A 23,635-nucleotide genomic window follows, 5' to 3' on the forward strand; every position below is an offset into this window, starting at 1 on the left:
AGTGGCAGACCAAGGGGTGACTTTCAAGCAGTGTCCCCTCTTAGCAGTGGAGTTTTGGCCTTGTCCTTAGCAATTCTGTGACTCATAAAGCCAAATCTTAGTGTGTTCCACCAGCACTAGCAGCTCAACTATTTGCTCTTGAGTAAAAAAAAAAAAAAACAAAACAAAGGAAAACAAGGTCAGGAATTTAAAATGTGCTCTGAAGGTTACTCAGTGAACATAACTACAATGTTCCAAACTTGTTTTGTATCTTTTCTGCTGTCATTTGCACCCTTGTGGGAGCCCCTGAAGCCCCCAACCTTTCTCAAACTTGCTGTCTCACACGCCCTGAGCCTGATGGAACAGACCCAGTTTTCCAGCTGAACCTGCAGCTGCAGGCCCCCATGAGCCCTTAATACCACCTCTTTTAATTGCTCTTTAAATTGCTAAGTTGGCTGTTCATCAACAAGTAGCAATGCCTCAGGGCAGAAATTCTGTTTTCCCCAGTCAATGTATGGGAGAAGCTCTCAGGCTGTTAAAAAATGCCAGATATTTAAAAGACAGGCAGCTCTTCCAATTGGAAACCTGAAATAACACTGCAGTTGTTTTATTCAATCTTACCCCCTGAGCTATTCGGGTAACAAAGTCAAATGTAACATGAACAAAATCTCTCCTGAGAGAGTCCATTCGATGGCTTGTGAACTTGATAGCAAACAGGATCTGAGTCACATGGACTTCCTTTGCCAGAAGACCGTAAGGACCATTGAGTTTTTAAAAAACAGAACTGGATACTTCCATGATAAAATCCCACAACATTTACACAAAAAGCTTCAGGACATAAAAAAGCACTATAAATTTCAGGTGAGAGTATAGAAGTGGAGAGGATGGAGAAACTTGCCTTAGCAATTTGGGAAAATTAACCATAAAAGTAGTTATGCCTCTGCTTAACATCCAGATGGAGAAAATAATGGTAAATATTAGGAACTGGCTCATCTACTTTCAGTGCTCAAAATGTCTAACCCTGTGAACAATATTCAGAATAGATTTACAGTCAGTCAAGTTTATTAAGAAAAAAAACCCTTTCCAGCCTTGTTACATGGGTGAAATGAGTCGTGAAGCACCTGCAGCAACCTGGTTCTGATAAGCAGGGCAGAGCTGGCAGACACAAATATGGAAGATGGAGTGGACTGCACATCTCTGCCTGGCACCCAGCAGGGCTGGCAGCAGGTGGCCCTAGCCTGGGGAATTGAATAATATGAACTGTGCCCAATAACTGGGGTACCTGAAAATGTCATATTCTCGTCATATTCTCAGTCCCATTTCCCTGTCTCCACAGTGAGAGTACATAATGAAACCAAATCTATGTCTCTTTTGTGAAAATGCCTTCCTTCCCCTCCCCACCCTCTTTACTATTTCAATGTTAGGAAGACTGGGAATAAAACCTTTTTAAATGCACGAATTTAAAGATTCAAATTATTTCTGTAGTGTAAAAAAAAATTAAAGAACTTCGGAAGACCTTTTCTCACTGAATGTGAAAGACCGAGAGTCAAATTGTGTCCTTAAATAAACTGGGACAGCTTTATTCATTTGCCTGGGGCTCCAGCAAAGGTGAGGCTTCCCATATCCTGATTTCTGACTGAAAGCGAGTCATTAGACACACTAAAAATGAGCCCATTGTTTACTGCAACAACATACACAGGAATTTCCAATGGGAAGATGAAATCAGAAGAGCATGGAGAGGATGGAGATGAGGTAGATAGACAGTTCTTTAGTAGCTTCCCTCATTGTAGAAGATGTAAAACCAAATCACTGGAGTGCCAAAGAGACCAAATTTTATTTTTAGCCCTGCAGCTAAAGGAAATAAAGGCAAAGGAGGAGGACAACCTTATTGCTCTGGCCAGGATACAATTGCCCATAGTTTGAATATAATCACATTTCGAAGCACTGCCATTACCTTTTCATGCAAATAGCTCTGGGTTAGTAAGTGATTCTTCTTTAACTAGGATATGATTTTGTCACGCATTGCCAAAGTAAAATGCTTGCAAAAACTCTTCAAGAGTTTTAGTTAATTGCAATGTACTGAGTTGGGCTGTTAATGAGCACAGTGCTTCATTTCCTCACTCCAATAACAGAATCAATGTATGTGTGTCCCCCATTTGTATTCTGCTGTTGATTTTTCTAAGCTCTGAGCACTAGCAGAGCCAATAGCTTCTGATAGAAGCAGCAGGGTACCAGCAATAAGGAATATAAGGCCACTGTGATTAATAAACCATCCGATTTCAAACTCAGTAGTGTGGCTGTCAGTCGAGTCTGCTGGCTGTAGACTTGTCTGAAGCAGAGCAAAAGCGAAAGCACCTCAGCTGGGACAGGCTGCTCTACTGCTAAGGCATGGCTCTTGTAAGGGTGATGTAACCACAGGGACAGCATTTTTCCCCTGGGGATCACAGCACCTTTCCAGGACAGGCAACAGAAAAAAACCACAAAAAAACCCAAAGCTGCCAAACAAGAAGAGGAATAGCTGCACAGTCCATTTATGTCTGTTGAGGGGACACTCTTGCCATGAGGGCAGGATGGCTGGAAAAGCACCCTTTGTTCTGTGCTGACCCATGCAGAGCCAGGCTGCTGGCAGTAGTAGCAAAACATCTAGCAGGCAGGTTTTTGTCACAACAGAGAGAAAAAAACTAGGGCAAATCTATCTCTTTCTTCCCCCACTCCAGATGACAAGTAATTTATGCCTCTTTAGAGGTCCCTTAAATCTCATCTCAGGTGACTCTAGTGAGCTAATCACCTTTTCCCTCATCATTAGCCAAGGAAGAGAGTAATCCATCCTGTGACCCATCCCTCTAGGCTCTTGTGATCCTTAGGTTGTTTGGAACACGGTGTAAATTCATTCTCCTAATGGGGAGGATTATAGAGTTATGTGAAACAATTAGAGCTGGTTTGCTATTTGCAGCATGTTTCGTTTACTTCTTCCCTTCCCAACTAACAGGCAGGGTGGGAAAGCAAAGCTGTATGTAATTTAAGTCTCCTCACCAGCCTCTCTCCCCTAGCTGTGCTGAAAAGATTTGCCTCTCCCCATCTCCCACCAGTCTTTTCTTTTGGCTGTGTTGTTTTTAATGTGCTTCTCTTCCCTAAACTGATTAATCCCATAGATTCACTGGCAGCTGTAGGGCCATGCCCAAAGAGGTAACAAAGCTCCAGGGACTGCTGAGACCCCCTTAAAAAGACTACTTGGGAAACCCTTAGGTCAGGGACACAAGCCCTCCTGAAGTGTGTTTATCCCGAAGGGCTGATAATTAGGACATGGTTTCTAAATCCCGTAACAAGCAGAAGAGACAGGAGCACTGGCGAATAGCAAAATTAGAGCGCCGGGATCTCGCAGGCTTTTAGAAATACAATGTTTCAGTCAGTTGGAGGGAGGTGATGGTGTGCTCGCTCCACCCTTGTGTTTGGGCATCTGGGTTTAACATCTAGGTCAGCACCTGCAGAACTGCATATTTTTGTGGGAAAAAGAATTAGAAGACTTAATTACTTATTTGATCTTATCTTTTAGACTTTCACAATGCAGGACGAGTAAGCAAACTGAATTTTGGAGGAGGTAAAACACTGATTTAAAGGGCAATTGCTCTGAATAACCAAATTCCTTTTTCAAGTGAGAAACCTTATCAAGTAAGAAGGGGAAAATAAGCAGGTCAGAAATCAATCAATAATATGCCCATCTGAGAGGAAATGTACAACACATATTTGGCTGACTGAAATATATTAGGAAACTTAAGCTTTTGTAAAAAAAAAATTAAACACCTTATGGTTTACAGATACTTGAATCAGGAGAAGTGAGCTAATCTAATTAGAAGTACCACCAGCTTTTTAATGTTCATGCAAATGTGCCTGCTATCTCTCATGAAAGAAAATCTGTGCACAGGAAGCTACTGGGGGCTCCTGGATGTATTTGCTGGGTATGTGAAAGAGGTGCAAAAGAATCCAGATGTTTAATTTGGAAACAAATAGGTTAACTAGCTGGACATTATATCTTTGTAATTTAAATATAACTATGGAGCTGCTATTTTGCTCCCAATTTTTTTTTTTAAATAATCCAAGATATCAAGCCTTGAGGAGATGGTAGAACAAACAGGACAGGACAAAGCAATGCCATAATGAAAAATAGTTTCTTGGAGTTACATAATGGCAGCAATTTTAATATTAATTTTAAAGTTGAGCTTGTGATCTTATTGGTGACTCCCATTTAAGATATCATGAGTGATAAACATAAAATCATGCGTGTTGCTTTGAGCAGTGGACTAAACTCACATAGCTGACTGCTCTCACCAGAATCAAAACGTGTACTGACAGCAACTGGTGCATTCAGAGCTCTCCTCCGGGAAAAGTGGATGAAACCTCCAGAGGTACTGCTGATTTCTGAAGCCATGAAGCAAATGAACAGTTAATAGGTTTTCATTTGCAATGTAAGTGAAATGTAACTGCCAGTGTACAAGTTACAATCACGCTGGCAGGTGTTTAATTGCTCATGTGTATTTGAACCCCAGTTGCTTCATTAGAGAAGTTTTACTTCACCACTGAGACTGTCGAGTAAATAACAAGTGTCCCCAGAAGCCATCAGAAATTTGAATAGCTGCCAAGAGTAACTCACCAATTTCCAAAAAATAAAGGAGTAAATAAGTGTTAGTGTTGACATGAGGCTGCAGGAGGAAGGCAGGCAACAGATACAACTTTACAGGTTAGGTACAAAACTATGTACCATTGTATTTTGTTTTGTCCTTTCCTCTCAAATGTACTGTATTCGGCATTGAAAAGCCTGGCCTTAAGGTCAGAAACTGCTAACGGCTGTCTGTTGTGCATTGTCAGCAAGAAAAAGTTCCTGTTTGGCAGAAACTTGGTGAGCTACTTGCAAATTGCATAAAAATTAACATGAAAGGCATGCACGAGGATACTTACAGAAGAGTCACTGGTGCCAAAGATATCTCGCACATCCCGGACTGTGTGCTTGTTCTTCTTCCTCAGGGTCTGAGTGTAGGTGTTGTACCTCTTCTGTACAGCAGCAGCTTGAGTTCTGGTCAGAGTGGACAGCAGGGCTTGGCCATCCTCCTCTTCGGCTCCTGAGATCAATGTGGACAAACCTACGTCTTGCAGCCATTCAGCCTCCAGTTCCCCTTCTGCGGAGGAAGAGAGAGTGTCAATAAGCCTGGCAAGGAAGGGAGAGGGGGTGAAGGAAAGGAGTTGGCATGATGGATTGCTACCACAGCCTTTGCCTTGAGAATATTATAATTCCAGCCTTTCTTAGGCCATAAGTGCAAGTTAAGTTAGTTGTGTAAACATATTGTCCATTTTCAGTTTGTCAGTGTCTGCACAAGAGAGGCTTATGAGAACAGATGAGGCAGTTCATCAGCATAAGCATGTGAAGAAGGCAGCAGAGTAACCAGCCTGACAAAGCAAGGTCCCTAAAAATTAACCCCTAACTCAAAAGCATACATCCCCTCAGTTACCATTTATACCATGCTCACCATTTGCAGCATGGTGTACTGGAGAAAGCCATATGGAAATAAAATCTATATTCCAATTCAAATAAACAGAAATACTGGAGGTGTGTATACAACAGAATCATGTATTTGCACACTAATGATACGATTTCAGATTCCAGAGGGTTGGCTGGCAGTCATGTAGTGAAGAAGCCACGCTGTGAGAAGGGTGATGTCCACCTTGTCCAATTGCTTGTTTTGAACAAGATGATTAAGAACCAGAGCTGCTCACTAAAGAGCAAAGGTCAGGAAGGGGCAGGTGTCGAAGAGGTCACATAGGGAAGGAAGATGATGAAATAGCCATCCTTGCATGCTTTAAGTATCACCCTAACTTCTAATTATTAAAGACTCACTAGCACTGTACACCCCAGCATTTCTTGGTATCTCAATTAGAGACTGATACTTTCTTTAATCTGTTCAATACCTGCTTCCCAACTGGTTCAATACTGCAATTGATTCCATAGTGAGGTTATGCATTGTGGGAAGAATTGTTTTCTATCCTGGCTTTATTGGACATGGTGGAAGCTTCTGGCATCTTTTCACAGAGCCACACGTACAGTCCCCTCACTACCAAAATCTGTCCATGTGAAGACAATACAGGTTTTCAGCTTGCTACCTGTTACCTGAAATTAATATGCCCTGTCATTATCTGACTGTGAGAAGGTCCCAATCTACCTTCTCTGAATCATTCAGTAATTTTAAATTTTGCCTCACTGCTTTTTGATTTGTCCTCTTTTAAAAAGAAACAGTCATGTTTTTCAAAATCTCTCTTCACATAGGAGATTTTGAGGTCCCTCATTTCAGTTTTGTGAGCAATCCTAGCTCAGCAGTAAGCTGCTTGACACAAGACAGTAATTTCATTCCAGCCCTGACTGAAGAAGAGGTACTACAAATAAACATGTCAAACAGGAAATGGATTAATTTGCAGCATGTTCTATAAAACAACTCGTCAATGCACTTATTGTTCTTGTCCCAGCGCCAATCTTAATGGCAGGTTGGTATTTCCACTCTCCCTTTATTGCCTCTTCTTGACATCAGAATGCAGGCTGATTGATGGACACCAGTTTGCTGCACTTTGGCAGTTAAGACACACAAAAGAGAAAATTACAGGACTGGGCTGCAGGGACAAGCAAAAGCATCTTATGCATGTGCCATCACTGACTTCACTGTTAGCTGCCCTGCCTCTTTACAAAGCACTACAAAAATAGCTGCTTCTGAACCCCCTGCTCTGTGTTAGCCAGCGGTGTGGCCAGCACTGTATCCCATGAAATAGCTTGTATCTGTTCTTATCGTTTCTGTATCCAGAGACAGGATGACAGACTGTTCCTTTTCCTTCTCTGTAAGCTTTGAACCAGTGGTTCTTCTGCCATTTTCACTCTTCTTTCTAAGAAGGTGTCTCCTCTTTCTCGTGTGCTGTTGTTGGAGCCACATCTCTCCATGTTTCAGCTTTTAAGTTATATTACCTCTGGCTTTTGTCCTGACATATTCTTTCCAAGAACTGACCTTGTAATCAAACTTGCCATGAAAAACAGCAGGGCTGACGTGAAATTCTGCCTGCTTACTAGTCACCCTGTGACTTGTTTTCTCTGGCTTTTCCCTCTTCCTGTTCCAACCACACACAAACAACAGAGTAAGACATAACAGCAATCAGAGGAGTAAAACTATTAAAGAGAAGAAATTTATGCATTAAAAAATGCTCAAAATTTTATGACACATTGGCATTAAATTAAGGTTAACCTGCCATTCCCCTATTGTTTCAGAAAGCATTATTTTTATAGTGTTAGCTACTTATACAGCAGGGTCATGATACTGTGTTTGATTCTGCTCCACCTGAAGAGAGATAATTGAACAGGTAATTCTCTTTTTCTCATAGAGTTTGCTAGGAAAGAGATATGCCTTGCTTTGAATTTCAGATATAACCTGAAATAGCCCACAGATACAGCCTTAAATAACTCACAGCATTCAAACCTTGTAACAAAAGTTGTAAAGCAATTCTGCACAGCATGGACATCTTAAATATACCACGACTTTCTCCTCCCCTACATTTCCATCCCTTGTGTCACTTGTCATGATCTTCTGTTCTTTTTTGACTATATTTGCTAACATCAACAGAATAAGTGTGCTGTTGTCTGCCCTTTGCACATGATGTCTGGCAAATCACACTGAGGTTTTGACAGTCATGGCTGCCTGGCTTCTATCACCCTTTGGCCTCCTTCTTAAGGATCTTCATCTCCTCCTCTCAAAGACATTTCAAAAGGGTCACGAATATTTGCTTTTATTTTGCCCTGAGGGTTTCCACATTGATTTTCAGTGTTTTGATCGTTGGCAAGGAGTATTATCCTATTAGGACCTTAATAGAACTCACTATTATTTCCAAGATTTATAATCCCAGACTGAATATATTCCTGATGTTAATAACTAGGACAGACACTGCCTGATTATGTGTGGGTGCATGCAATACATATATATGTTTAAGACAACAGTGAGAAGGTAAATGAAGTGTGGAGATGTATTGCATTTTGACTTGCAGTCTCATTTTTAATTCAGGGCAGAGGGGAAAAAATCAATGTGATGTAATGAGGTGTACTCAAACAAAGGGTAACACGGGACTGTGGCAGAGTCTGGGCTGTTGAGATTCACTTCAGCAGTGATGAAACTGATGGAAAAGTTTTTGGAAAATAAGCTCCTGTATTGCCTTCTCCTGCTAAGTTATCCAGCTTGGAAGCTCACAGATTTGTGTCATTTGCCCAACTGTGCAGACAAGTCAGGGACATCTGTTAGTCCATGCTGATAATTGCATGGAGGAGGCACTGAGAGGCTCACAATCTATTTATGGAGTCTCCAAGCTAAAGAGTATGATCAGACAGGAATTTTCCCAATCAGGAACAGAGGAATGCAGGTTGGATATAAGCTGACTGACCTTAGTCCTCAGCAGACCGAAATCTATGGTGAAATGGTATTCTACCTTTGCTTCCAGGAAAGCTCAGCTGGAAACTAGTGAATGGGAGGTGTTTCCCATGGAAACAGTACATGGCTGGAGCTAGATACCTCTGCATGGGTTACTTACCATGACTAGTTGTGCATTTGATTGCTTAATAAAGTAACAATTTCCACCATTCTTCCTGGTAGGAGAATTAATGACATCTCATTGCACGTCAAGGTAGGAAAAATACATCATCACTCATGTTAATAATTGTATGGCAAGAACACACCATCATTTCAAAATCTATCCCTACATCAGTAGTTACCAGGCCAGTGGCCAGGAGCCACAGAAGGGTTGCAGCAGTTATCAGCAGGTCACAACCTCAGAAGAAGTTCGTTTTCATTGTATAGTAACACCTGGCATTTTGTGTTACACAATACAATGCATTTGTGACTGGGGTCCTAACTGGAAAAAAAAAAAAAAGAGAGAACCACTGTTCTAGATGTTATCAAATCATCTAACACAAAGCTGCATTGCAGTAAGCTAGCACATACTGCATGTTTTTCCAAATACAATACCTAATAAGACATGGGGAAACATTAAGGTAACAGAATGAGTCAGTACTACCTTCAGGATACGTTGTATAAGTGATGAATGAATTTGTTCAAGCGGGAAGTCTGAATGATGTAGGCATCCCTACATTAAGTCTTACCTCCAAACTCTCCTTGAATGATATCTTAATTGGGCAACCTCGGAGAAACAGGCAGATATCAAATTCCTGATAGCAGAAAATGACTTTTAACCAGAAACTGCTTCAAGACTTTAATAATTTCTGAATCATATCCTACAAAAAGCCATAAAGTTTAAAATTACAACATACTAAAATAAAATTTTGCTACTTTAAATATTTTGGTTTAGTCTATTTAATGCTGGAAATTTAGTTTTCATTGAGTGCCTTTCTTTTCTGAATTACACTGTATCTGTCCTCTCAAAGCACAAACAAAATCAATGCAACGAAACTTACTTCAGAAGTTAATTACTGGCTCCAGTGCATAAACCAGACAATTATTGTTTCTTGCTAGTGATTGACTGTGATGTTCAGAAGAGGAGCTACAATGATCACAGACCCAGACTAGTATTTCTGTTCAGACTGAGTGACACGAGGAAGGAGAGCAGGGCATGATTCTTGGGACAGGAGGCAAAGCCAGGGTATGAGGAATAAGTGGAGTTCATGTGCTCACCATCAGCAGGTTTGAACTCCAAGAGCATTGCTTCTTCAGATCCATCTTCTCTGCTCTCCTTGATGCTCTCTACTTCACACCAGAAGTCCTCCATGGAAGTGCTGTCCACGGAGGCCTGCGAGTTGGAGCGACTGAAGGCAGGAGGTACTGACTCGTTGGAAAGCATCCTGCTAATTCTCCGACAACGAGAGAGAGACTTTCTGAAAAGACAAAGTGATACAAATACAATCATTTTCCTATCATGCTGACTTGTGCCATGCAAATGGAGCAAACGGTGTTTGTCCTGTGACTGTACCAGGAAGTAAGGAACAGGATTTCAGAAGCCAAGTACACAGTTCTGGTAATTGTCATGGTCACTGTTGCTCACAAAAATTATGGCTGGACATGTATTTTGCATCTAATAATTTATCTCTTTAATGTCCTTCAGTATTTCCCATTCTAGAGGGAGCTCAGGAAATGCAATCTCTATTTCTGATACTGGTATCCATCCGAAGAGACACTGGAAAATTATTTTCACTTCTTTTTTCTTCAGAAGAAGGCAAAAAGAAGTGAAAATAGTTTCTCTTTCTATCTCTTCCTGTTTTGCTTATTGGCTGAAATACTGCAGTGAAAACTTCTCTGGGGAAAAATAATGAGACTTGGGAACCCTGAAATATTTTACAAACTCATCTTCACTCTGAAAAATAGTTAAAAATTTGAAAAAATTTTAATTTGGAAGAATAATTTTTTTTATTTGAGAACCCTTTTAAAAAGATTTGGGGTTTTGTCTTAAGTTAAAATGATTTTTAAACAAAATTTGAGTTTGAATTAAAATAGTATATTCTAGGTTAAACAGAGGTTTGGTCATGGGTTCAAAAAATTATGATTCACCAAAAATCAAGTTTCAAGTTCAAATTCAATACAGGGCTTGAATTTAAACAAAGTTTGTTCCTTACTCTTTTGTTCTTGTCTTTTCCTCACTGTAAGTACTTGCAGCTGAAGAAGAGTTACACAAATTCATTCAGAATATCACATAACACCCATCATGAAAATTGTCTGACTTTTCTCTTTTGCATTATTATGGCTGCAATACTGTAAACAGTTTTTGTATGTATAATTGCTGTAGGTACAATAATCAGTATTAACAACCATAACAATATTTGTACAAAGGAGTTGGGAGGTAACACAATTTTGGCACAGAGCTAGACCATGGGAATTAATGGAAAATTCTGACATAAGGTCTTCTGACCTTCACTTATCTGAATTAATTCAAATGCAGTTTCCCTTTCTCTTCCTTTTCTGTATGGCATGATCCTGCCAACACGCCTTTGTTTAAAACCACAGGCATCACTTTTACTCCACTAAAAAAAAGGTATTTCCTTTTCAGTGTTTCCCTCCTTATCAAAGTTTTCCGAATGGATGTATAAACAATGTATTATTTCATAAAGCTGACTGAGCATGCTTCTCCCTCACTGCACTGCTGCTTCTGCTTCATCCTTCCCTGCCAGTGAAGGGTTGGATGCTTCCCTGGGGCTTGCAGAGCCTCCTCACGTTATCTGGGCAGGTCCTTCTGGGCTAGGTCTGAGCCCCAGGCTGGGCAGCTGTGATGGAAACAACAGAGCACAACAAATCCAGCTTTGGACACGATCACGCTTTATAAAAGGCAAAGCTCAGGCCTTTGCCTCTTTTTGAAAACTCATAGGTGTAATATGGATGATTCATCTGCCAAATCAGCCCCTGTGCTCTTGGAAGCAATGCTGGGCAGCAAAGCTTTCTGATGGGTGACAACATTGCAGCAGGAGAGAACACGCTGTAGGGTGGTGGAGACACGTTCTCTGGGAAGAGAAGTGCTGTCTTCAGACTTTCTCTCCATTTCTCCCCTCATAAACAGTTTGTTTGCTTTAAAACACAGCTGAAACTGCTACAGTTTTAATTAGAACAAGCCACAGTCACCAAATGTGAGAGGAATTTGTGACACAAGTGTGGATAAAATGCTTTTGTTGTGGCTCTCTCTGGGGAGATGTGCGTTTCAGTTGGCTTTTGTTCCCAAAGCCTCAAATGACTGGGATACCTGATAAATTATAATCACAGGAATTATGCATCTGGCCATGTTGGCCACTGGGGTTTTTGTATGGATTTCCCTTTCTTTTATGGATTCACCTATGTCTCTTCCTCTCATTAGCAAGTAAGAAAAATGCAAGGATCACTGGACTTGAGTATGATTAGTTAATACTCTACCAAGCATCCTCAAGCAGAGGTTTTAACCAGCAGAAGCAGAACCCCTGAGAAGAAGCCAGAAAACCCTATCTCCTCAGCTGGGAGCTAGGTGGGATGGGGCAAACAGCACCCAACAACTGCTTGTTGCTGTGAAAACCTGAGCTCTGTGGATTAAAAAGTGATAGTGAACACAAATGAGGAAAAAGGAAAAACTACCTGGTACTCTAATGGTGTTTGGGGCCCCCGTCCACTGGACATTGTCCAAGCAGAGATGCTAAGGGCTGGTGTCTGTCCTCCTGCCACAACTTGTCCCTCACCAGCCTTCTCTTCAGCTTGGGCCTGAGACCCTGACACTGCTGCTGAGAAATTCATGTCCCTGCTTAATATAAACCTTCATGGAAAGCAAGTCCTTACACATGTTACATGGCACAGCCCAGGGCTTCAGAGGCAGCAATTGCAGGAAGGAATGCTCTCACCATTCTGAAATCAAACATGAACTGGGACAAGAAGAGGGCATCCCTGTTAACATCACTGGCTCCCATCATTTAGTCATGGTCAGGGAATTTAAACATTTCCTGCCCTCTCAGTGTGAATCTTGACCATGACCTTTGTGCTTTTTAGGCGCCCAACCACACTGATCCTTGGGCTTCGACTCCATCAGCACTTCAGCTGGCTCAGATCAAGGCTTTTTATTTCACCATATTAGGAAAAAAGAGCCTTGGTGGGTTGCTGCTTTTCTCCCCACAGTGAGTGTGCTTATTTTGTAATATTAGCATACCAAAAAGATAAATGCAAAATAGACCACGTAGAACAGCAACAACTGCTGTGGCAACCAGCTTTGCCAAATACGTCTGCGTAATTAATGTGCATTTACAACAATATTACAAGTACAGAGCTTATTTGGAAAATCAGCTGAACAAAGTCTCCTGAGAAATTCATATTTGAGGCTTCTTATCTCAACATGGATTAAATCAAGCTGTGAAAAATTCCTGTAACAAGAAAGGTTAGGCAGAGGTGCCTTACCCTTATTGGTAAACATCTGAAGCTTGCTTCCATGTGGTCTGGTACAAACCTTCTCCAATTATTTTGAGTCTGCCTATTAAAAGCTCATGTGTTTGAAAGACTTCCAGCTCCTGTTTTGACCCATATACCTGTGACTTATGTCCTGGAGGAAGTGGTCTTGCCTTTATGTGATAATGGCAGTTGGCTCCCATTTCCTCCAGCCAAAGCTGCTCAAAACAGTTTCAGGGGAAAAAAATCCTACTGAGGAAGCAAAGCATATTCTTCACTGCTTTTAATTAATTCTTGAAGGACATTGTAAGAGCACTGACTCAGCAATCTGCCTGCCTGTCTCAGAAAGAGCTAAAGAAGCCCAGGTTGCTTGTTACCTAGGAACTCTTGCAACAGAAAACCTCTGTTCCTGACATCTTTTTCACCTTTAAGCGGTCTCTGTTTTTGGCCTTTTTTTCTCAGTGTCTGAAGAGAAGTTTAGAACAATAAAAAGTTTTCACTAAGCTGATTCTGTTGTTCCTAGAGAAAAGTGGTAAACTAGTCCTGTTAAGTAAGCAGTGATCACAAAGTTCATGCTAAGTTTCTTTTGTTCCCTCACACACATGGGTAGTAGTTCCCTCACACACATGGGTATTAGTTCCCTCACACACTAATCTGAAATGCTGATTAAATTAAACACAGGAGGGATCTCAGATCCTGGCTTCCTCAATGGAAAAAGTTGGGACAGGAGTATGAACCTAAAAGCATTGAGCAAAAATTATAGCAACTCCACTGGATGAGCTGAAATATTTTTCAGGATGGAATAAAACAAAAAAAGAAAAGCTACATAAAATACTGAGAAAGGAAAGAAAAAGAAAAGGAAAGTATGTAAGAACTAATGTTATCAAAGAACTTGTCTGTTACTGAATATTTACAGAAAAAAGAGTTAAAGAGTGCCAGGAAGGAGAAATATGATATCATTTAGAAAGCTTTCTGCAGAAAGATTATTGCAGGGAAGGAGGGTATTTCCACGGGGCACTGGAAAGCTGATTCAACTGTGTGGGACTCTGGTTTTGGCCTGGTGTTTGTTGATAATGCTGATTAAATGCAGCAGCTAAACATGCCTCCTGACCCTGTATTTTACCTTCCACATGTACTGCAATAGTGTGCTGTTCAGGATCTGATACCACCTATCAATTTCAGGATAGCAGAGCCAGATCCAATAAGCTATTCTTACCCTAACCTCAAAGTAAAGATTTGTAAAACCACACAAAGAGCTGGCTCAGTGACACTTAATGATTGCTTGCAGGTTCAGTAATGATAAAGCTGGGCTTGTATTTTGAGTTTAATTAAGTAAATGGTGGTAAAGAATCCATAAAACAAACGGGAGCAATAAAACCATTGTGTAGTTAAAAACAGCATTTGATTGTTGTTTACACAGAGGGAAAGGTAATCTTATTTTTGTGGGCTGTTATCCTTCATGTAATTTGGTGGGTCCTGAACCTGCTTCACCACAATTAGTCACATTTATGAGAATGGGAAAGGTGATGGAAGCAAATTGTCCTGGTCATTGTAGGATGAAGATCCACCTTTTCACACTGCAATCATTCTACCAGTATAACCACTTGTTCAGCTTTTCCCCAATGTAAAAAAGTGGATGGTAGCTTGCATTGACAGGGAAACATTTATTCCTCTTTATTTAGAATTGTTCTGAATTGTTAGTAGTCATGTACCACTATATCTCTTTCTTCTAAATAACATGTATACAAATTCCAGGCAAAGGAAGAGACCAGTAATGGGAAATCATACTTTTGTGCACAGTTCACTCTTGACCCAAATCCCTCGTCTTCTGGTTCCTTCCTGGTGACCTTGTTCCCGCACTGTTTGTGGCATGCTTATTTCCTTGTCCCCATGCTTCATGGCTTCTGATCACAGAGAAGGGTATATATCAGACAATATCCCACCAACTCCATCTACACACTTCTGTTTCTGATTATCTTGCAGATGTTAGGAAAGTTGTAGGCAGTGGTAAGCTAAAGCTTCCTTGTGCTCTCTCTAGCATCTGGTATAGCAAATATTTAAACTATCATGCTCACTCTTGCTGTCATGCTGCCTCACTTTGTAAAAGATTATTTGAGTGAGAGGCAGAGGAGGGTTTTATTTCATTATTAATTTTCTCATCCTGTGGCCCAGCAGAACTGCAAAAACATGTGGATCTCATTGCTCTTTGTTAACAAAGATGGGTTTGAAAATAAGCTATCACCTTACTTGTATTGGTTAGATTTCAAAGCACAAGAATTCTCTGTTTTGCCTGTCTTTGTATTCTACAAAAGATTCTTTAAAATATACTTCTGTCAACTTTAATTTTACTCCAGATTCTGCACCTGGAGTGGGCCAACTCTGGATATATGCACAGACTGAGGAACAAAATACTGGAGAGTAGCACCAAAAAAAGGGTCCTGGGGATCCTAATTATGGCAAGTTGAATCTGAGTCAGCATTGCTCTGTCAGCCAGGAGGGGCAGCTGTGTCCTGGGGGCACCAGGCACAGACATCACCAGCTGGGCAAGGGAGAGGATTGTCCCACTCTGCTCTGCATTGGAGCAGCCTCACCTCCACTGCTGGAGGCAGTTTTGGGACCCACAATATGAGAAAGATATAAAGGTTATCAGGGATCATAGATGGTGAACAGTCTACTGGGAAAGCTGTAGGAGAAGTGACCGAGATCATTTGGCTCTTTCAGCCTGGAAAAGAGGAGACTGAAGGGAGACTCCACAGCAGTCCACAGCTTCATCATGAGGGGAAGAGGAGGGATGGGCACCGATCTCTTCTTTCTGGTGACCAGCAATGGAACATGAGGGAAGCTGTGTTAAGTAAAGTTTGAGTTATATACTAGGTAAAGATTTCTTCACCCAGAGGGTTGTTGGGCACTGGAACAGGCTCCCCAGGGAAGCGGTCCCAGCACGAGCCCAATAGAGTTCAGGAAGAGTTTGGACAATGTTCTCAGGCACATGGTGTGACCCTTGGGGCTGTCATGCCCTCATGTAGGGCCAGGAGCTGGACTTTGATGATCCTTGTGGTCTCTTCCAACTCAGGATGTTCTATGCTTCCATGATTTTTTGGACAAGAGGGGTTGTCTAATGAATCTTAAGATTTAAAAGACTTAAAAGAGAAAAGATTTGTAATATTTACAGGAATTAAAAGTTTTGTTTATTTAATTATATATTGTGTGCAATTCATCAAGGCAGTAAGAGAAGTTAGAATAATTGAGTCGTGGAATTTGCATGCCAGTGTTACCTGCCAACATTTAAAAATGCGTTTCACCTTGGGTTCCTCAGCTGTCTCTTGCGTAATATCTCTGTAAGTGGCAGGAAGTTCCCTGCTGTAACAAAGGCCACATTGTGGCCACTCTTCAGCCAAGCATGGAGATTGCAGAAGAATCTCCCTCTGTTTGTGGGTTTCAGTGCGAGGGCCCTCACAATCAAACCCTTTGAGCTAGGGGAGTTCAGGGAATATACTCTCTAGGTATTGCCTGCTGGCAACAGCGACCTTTGGGGACATAACCCAGACCTCTCCTCCACACTGGCAATCACATCACTTCAGCACTGGCACTATGCAACAGAGACAGTGCACTACATGGCTGCAGTGTGTCTGCCAAAATCTGAAAGGGACTCTATTTCATCTTCTTTCTCCTAACAAAGCTATTGCTGAAGGGCAGAAGGGGTTCCCAAATGATTAACACTAACAAGAACATGTTCTGTTAACCATTTTTTTCAAATTAATTGGAAGGAATTCTTTTCATATACATTAAGAGGAAGCAGTATAAGCCAGTTATCAATGCTGATGACTTAAGAACATGAACAGATCATGCCAGAATATGTTACATATAATTTTCAGTGGGTATGGACAAGATAAAAAACACCTGGACATGACCTACAGGAGGCAAAAGCTGGTTCAAACATCTTAAACATTTCCAACACTTATTTATTGTTAGAGGTGACAAATTCTTTTGTTGTGTTGATGCTCGCCTAAAACCTATTTCTTTTACAAGAAAAACAAATCCACATATCCAGAAGGTAGGAAAAAACGTTTTTCAGGAGGAAACGCAGGCCTGTGGGCCATGTACTGTGGGCTTAGAAAATCCTGTGCTTCCAGAAAACGTTTGCTCTATTGTGCCATTACAGTACAAATGACTTGTGTCTGAACCCACTGGATGTCACACTTTATCAGTTATAGCTGATGAAAGGCTCCAGGAGCACCAGGCTCACTGCACATGCATTTATCCCCTTCTGTTGAGTAGATGCCTCCATAAATTCCCTCCGGCACTCACCCAGAGAGATCTCAGTTAGCTGAACACCCCGAAATCCAAGGCAAACCCTTCAGATTCCACCTGGACTGAACCTGAAAGTACATTGTGTGGCAGCTCTGGTTTTACTACTGTAACATTACCAGTCCCTGGCATTAATTGCTCAGTGAAAGCACACAAATAGCATGAGGCACAAGTGTTTTGTTCTGCAGTTTAGGGCAAGCAGCGTCTTAACTAAAGTGGCAAGCAAAGATGGTGAAGAGTCACATGAAAGAAAAGGAGAGAAGGAGGCACAGATATACTAGATTCTGTCTAAACACTGGCACTGCACAAAATGTGATGCTGTTCACTGCTGTTCACTCAATCCCTCCTTCAGAGAGCTATCTGTAGCAGTGAGGAAGACCTAACAAAAGGCAGTGGAAAAGCTGTCATGCTCTTTTGCTTCCTACTGCTCTGGTAGTGTCACTTCTAAGGTAACCAACAGCCCTGTAAACATTCCCTGGGCACAGCATGGTCTCACGTCAGTTAGAGTACATCAGTACTGTGCATCCTTGTGCATGCAACTACAAATACCAAGGAGTTAGAAGGAGGAGGAAAGTAATGTGAAGGCTGATCCAGAGTATTTTCTCACAATAAAATAAGCCTCTGCCAGAAACTCACATTTAGCCAGATTCATAATTTATAACACAGTAGGATACAGTTAAAACTGCAGGAAATGCAGAGGTTCAAGAACTCCAATAGGGCTCAAATCATTCACCAGGCAAAGAAGCAAACTGAGTAAAATCCATGTGAGATGTAAACTTGATAATGTTACAAGAGTTTTGGCTCTAGAACCACAAATTAAGAGTTTTTAAAGAAAAATAAATAGTAAAATACTCAGCAGACACAATGAAGCATGGAAACATAAGGAGTCAAATTTTATACAGTTTTCAATACATCTTATAACATTGCTTGCATTTATGATGAAAATGTGAAAGAACATACATTTTTTATTTCTATATCATTTTGGAGGAGCTATCCTTTCAAGCAGCATGATTATTATCATTAAGAAACTATCAGCATTTATATGGCTTTCTGAATCCCTTCAAAAGACAAAGTCAATTATTTTGGTTAAGGTAACACCATAAGGAACTGGATTGTACTGTCTACTGGAAGGTATCTAATGAGACTGCATACATTGCAAATGTAAGCACTTTAAGTCCTGATATAAGCAATGAAGGGAGGGAGATACATCTAGAGAGTGAACATGTAAACTAAACAGGAGCTTATAAGTCATGCAATGCGTGTTTGAAGTTTTCTTTGTGCTTAGTTTTAAGTGAAGTCCAGCTGTTACTTTCTTCCTTCCTATAATTAATGAACGCTTTTAAGTAAATGTCACCACTCCACCCATTACACTTTTTTCAAAGGCTTCAGGACCTAAGCAAACAAGCATTACTTGAGTTCTTGGTTTTTCCTTTCAATGTTTTTAAAATATATTGAAGGCCATGGCTGAGGTACAAAATACGAATAAGTAAACTCCAATGTACACATTTACATTTTTGTCATGTATGGTATTTATGACAAAATGTTTTGAATGTTGGACTTAATAGTATTAGGGACTGGACCGAAGTAATGTAAAGCAACACACTGAACTTTTAAAGCAAAGCAAAACACTGCCTTTGAAGTTATTTTATTGAAAAAATGCATATTCACTGAAGATACTCTTGAATCTTTTGACAGAGTGATGAACAACTTCACATTGTCATGAAAATCTTGGATCAGATTCTCAAAATTGCAATAAACTGTTACAATCCCACTGGCTTAATTTATCAATTATGTTTAAATTCAGAACATCCTTCTTTATGGTACTGCTAATGTTGACGTTATTACAAATCGCAAAATCTTCATGAGCAAATGTACACAATTTAAATTTTTCTCGGCAGTTCTGAGTTGGCTGTCTGGCAATTCTGGACTCTCAGCTTGTTTTTTCTGTATTGTACTTTGTGCTATACTGAATCAGTCAGAAGGAATGAAAAATTTGCTGGAAATTTCTACAGCCAAATAAAAAGCAAGATGTGAGCTTATTCCTATTTTTTGCCACTCAAGTACATTGGTAAAGAGTATTTGAGTTACTTTGGAAAGTGTTCCACACTTGCTGAATAGTCTGATTTTTTGTAGATTAGGAATGGGCAATGAATAAAGTAATGTAGATAGATCTTGGGGGAACATCTCAGAGCACTGGATTTCTATTTTTACCTGAAGAAAAATGGTTATACATCAGCTGGAAACTGATGGAAATTATATCAGCATAGAAACTCTTGCCAATGTCTTGAACAGTCTGCGACTTTATTGTTGATGACCTGAGGCAACGTGAGGCCTCATCTCTAATTCTCTTCCCCTTGCTGTCCTTCTGTCTGCAGATGTCCGTGAACCCTACTTTTTTCCGTTTCCTTTCCATTTTCCAAGTGCTGCTGGGCTGGGTGAGAGGCTCTGTAGGCCTCCAGCAAGCAGGGAAGTTGAGAAGGGCACTCTGTGCAGGGGGAAGGTGACACCAAAGCCAAAACACACAGGGCATGGGATGGGCATCTGCAGCTGGTGGATGTACTCCTATGTTTCTCCAACAGCATTTGACTGTCATATTTCCCTATCAGCAGAAGTCACACACCAGCCTCTCCTTCCAATCAGTTCCAAATATTTGTAAAAAGTTCAGTCAAAGCAACAAGGTCACTTTACATTCTACAAAAATTAATGACTAAAAAATCCCAAACAGCCAGGCAATATTAACAGAAGTAAATCCTCTTGGCTCTGTTGAACCAATAGATTTTTTTCTAATGTGGTGCACATTTCACCTTCAAGCTTTAAGAAGAAAACTGTATCAGAATAGGCTTTTGACTTACATTTTTTGGGTAACACTGAAGGCTGTATTTCTTGCTAATTCACTAATCTTCTTTTGCTTAAAATTTTAGGCTGTTTAAAATTAAATTTAGGCACTTTAAAATTAAAATTAAATTTCGGTATATTATTTGATAATCTCTCCTATTCAGGACATCAGTAATTATACATACATAACTATGTAAACATAAAGCTGATTTTTATTCAAAAGCTGGTAGAAGACTCCTATTGGAGATTGGTCTAGAGAGTTTTCATTTAAAATGTAGGTACGAAACTGTGCTGGCAAGAACCTCTGGAGTTGCCAGATGCATCTTGTAGCATTGCCAGTACTATGAAAGGTCATGGTGAGGTGATGGCAAATGACATCATAAGAAATGGCAGAAAAAAGCTGAAAATGAGCAGAGGCTAAAATTGCATGGAGACAAACACAACAGATAGGGAACACCAAATAGGTCCTCACAGGCCTCTAAAGAGCAGAAATTCCCAATTTAAGAGGAAACAACGGACCACAAAACCAAATTTAGTTTGTTATATTCTCAGGTCTTCAACAGAGGAATGAAAATCAACAGGAAAAAACCCAATGCATTTTCCTATACTCTGGCTATACAGTTCCAATCAGTGTAGTATAAAAGGTTTTCTGTGATCTTAAAGTGATTTGTAGGCTTATGGTAAAGAAATAGAAAGAACATCTTAGAGCTGTCAAGGAAACACCCTAGTTCTAAAGTGGCAGTTTTCTAATCGTCCAAACATTTGTTCTACATGCCTGTGAAAAACATGACCTTTCTGCGTAAGCAGTCAAATGAATCAGTGGTGCTTCCAAACCACTAGGACTCCAGTGAGAGCGGGAAATGTTAGGCTAAGACACACTTCTTTACAATACCTATAAAAAAGGCAAATACCAGAAAAAGAAAAATCACCTTTTAAATGGGAAAACTAATACATGATGCACAGCAGCCTTCTAGTTTCCTTCAACTACCATTTTGTTCTCCTGTTTATACGATTTTTGAGGTTTGTCTCAAATATTTCAGCCATGAGGACTCTAAGGAAAGCTATAGCATGCCAGGTATTTCAAAGCTAGGTTTTCAAATATACTGCAGCTCCTGAAGCTCTTAGAGCTACAGAGGCTATTAATATTTACAAAATATGGTGCCTCTGTCTTTAGTACCTCAGTGGTGCGAGTAATTCTGAATCCAACAAGCAGCCCTGTTGAAGTCAGCCAAATGACTCCTCTGTGTAGGGTTTGACTTTCTTAACTTTTTTTAGTACTGGTGCTGAAGGTGTAAGATGTAGCTCTTGGAAATCTCTCAGGAAAAAAAGGTTTTGTTCAGAGGAAGACGTCAAGACATAGAAGCAGGCTTGAAGCATCTTAACATAGGCACAAAATGCCCATTCACATTCTGCTGGGAAGCAGAAACCTTAGATGGCCTAGAACTGCACTAGAAATTTCCTCAGCACCTTTTGTAGACATCACATATTTCAAGAAGGGATTACTCTTGGTTATTTTGACATTTTCTGTTTTGTACTGGCTTTTTGTAAGCTCTTTGGGGTTTGCTCAAGCTTGTGCTGGGACAATGGAAAGAGGACTTTAGAGAATTGCCTCTTCATGCTGTGCTGAGTTCTCCCCTGCCAGTCACAGCCCAGAGTCTGTACCCAGATAACAATCATCGTGCAGTAGATAACAGCAGAATTTGCTAATTATCAAAACACCTCAACCACTCCCTGTAACACTTCATTAATTATATAGGCAAGAGCTAATTCATCATATCACAACTCCAAAGACATCAATTAAAAATTATGGAGGCAGGTGAAATGAGATCTCCAAAATAACACAGATGTTTTGTTACAGAAGAGGGTTAAAAATACACGCACTAGTTCATGACTTCAAGCTCTGGTATACTGTGAGCAAAAGGGACTGCCTCTCTAAGTCCTACAGAGCTTGGCTGAAGCTTCTATCTGAGCTTTGCAATCCTGTACATATTCTTGGCTAGATAACCACTAAAAAAATAATTAATATTGCTATGCAAACACAGTAAATCATGTCTGGAAGATCACATACTCATGTCAAAGGAGTACGACTAAGTTGTTGCTGTGCCCTCTGTCCTTGTGGGTTCATGCTCCTCTTCCCACACCTGCCTAGATAAGAGAGCCATGATCCATGATAGGAGGTGAAGATTCATCGGGCATTTATCCATCTTTTAATGACTGTGTTAGATCTTTCACTGTGCAGGCACTTTATGAATGTTGTGAAACTGTAATGCTATCCTTCCCATAAGGAACCAAATTACTTATCCATGCTTTTGATATAATGCATCTTGGCTGAACCACTGCAGCTCCTTCTCTCTCTGGATCATTTCCAGTCACGGGCTATATTTACATCAGTTACAATTGATTCAAAATGCTTCCACAGGATCTTGAACAGGCTAACACATCTTTGCGAGTTTAATCCAAACCAGATGACATATGGCTTTCCATTAAAACAGGGAATAATTGTGCTTGTAGTACCTCTAGTTCTTTAGTTTGAGTCAGTAGCCCAGGTTGATATTCAGCCTCTCTTTGGACCAGAACATTTTTTGGACTTTCAGGTGACTACAAATTATGCTTCCAAAAAGAGACTAAGGCAGGCAGTAACCTAACTCCTATTTTCAGGAAAGACTGAAGGATTCCAGAGCACAAACCCTATGGACTTACAGGAAAATAAATGCTCCTGCTCTCAAAGTCAGTTTTGACTTAGACCTTTTAAGTCACAGAACAACTTTTGAAAATTTGCCTTCAACTCAACTGTATATTATTAAGCTCTTTGTCTTTGGAGTTTTTTTTTTTTTTCTGTGGGCATTAATGTTGCCCAGTTTTCTGGGACTTTGAGCACCTAAATTCAAGCCTTATCTTTTCAATTTAGTTTTGATTAACATAGCTTTTATTTATTCTTTTACTTGGCAGGCGTTTCTGCAAGACTGCCATAAAGTCAGCTGGTTTGTATTGTATTCTACTGTTAATCTCCTTTTCCTTTATAACATACATTCACGGTATCCTAAGGGGAAGATTACTATACATTTATATGAATTTGTACTCACATATGAATAAATGTATGAATAAACAATAAAAATGGCAACAAAGGGAGGGAACATTTTAGTAATCTCCTAAAAGCAATTCTGAAAAAGTGTAGATAACACATAAAATGGAATGTTTTATACAACACAAAGCAGGGCATTAACATTAATCAGTTGCTTAATGAAAGCATAATTCAAAATAAGAAATGGAACAGATTTTCTTCAAAGAAGAAAATCATTTGGGTGGGAGAAAGATCTGTCAAATTAGGAGACTGCTGTGTCATTACGATAACTTACACACTGCTCACCACCTAAGGGTTTCCAAAATAATGCATTTGAAGAGACTTTCTAGTAAGAAGTAATTAAAAGAGTTGAAAGAAAATGCAGTATTGCTTAGAGTTGCTAGGTTAAGTTTCATCAGAATTTGATCATGATCTTAAAACCTCAACAGTGGAGAATTTGTAGCTATCTAGAAACATCTAGATTTCAGTGCTTCACAACGACTTTCTGAATTAGGAATCACTTTACAATTTTCCTGTAAACCCCTGC

At 40.2% G+C, this 23,635-nt stretch overlaps 1 protein-coding gene across 1 annotated transcript in view; it reads right to left on the reverse strand.

The window, feature by feature from the left end:
* The window catches only part of ARHGAP28 (Rho GTPase activating protein 28), a 73,197-nt gene that overhangs the window by 22,048 nt on the left and 27,514 nt on the right, over nt 1–23,635 (reverse strand). Inside the window, exons 2-3 of the mRNA XM_066329297.1 lie at nt 9,678–9,877; nt 4,933–5,150 (exon numbers count right to left, since the gene is read on the reverse strand). Coding sequence (XP_066185394.1) covers nt 4,933–5,150; nt 9,678–9,877 — 418 coding nt within the window. The remainder of the gene's footprint in view (nt 1–4,932; nt 5,151–9,677; nt 9,878–23,635) is intronic.

The sequence above is a fragment of the Sylvia atricapilla genome, chromosome 1 (assembly GCF_009819655.1).
Source record: "Sylvia atricapilla isolate bSylAtr1 chromosome 1, bSylAtr1.pri, whole genome shotgun sequence".
Classification (NCBI taxonomy): Eukaryota; Metazoa; Chordata; class Aves; order Passeriformes; family Sylviidae; genus Sylvia; species Sylvia atricapilla.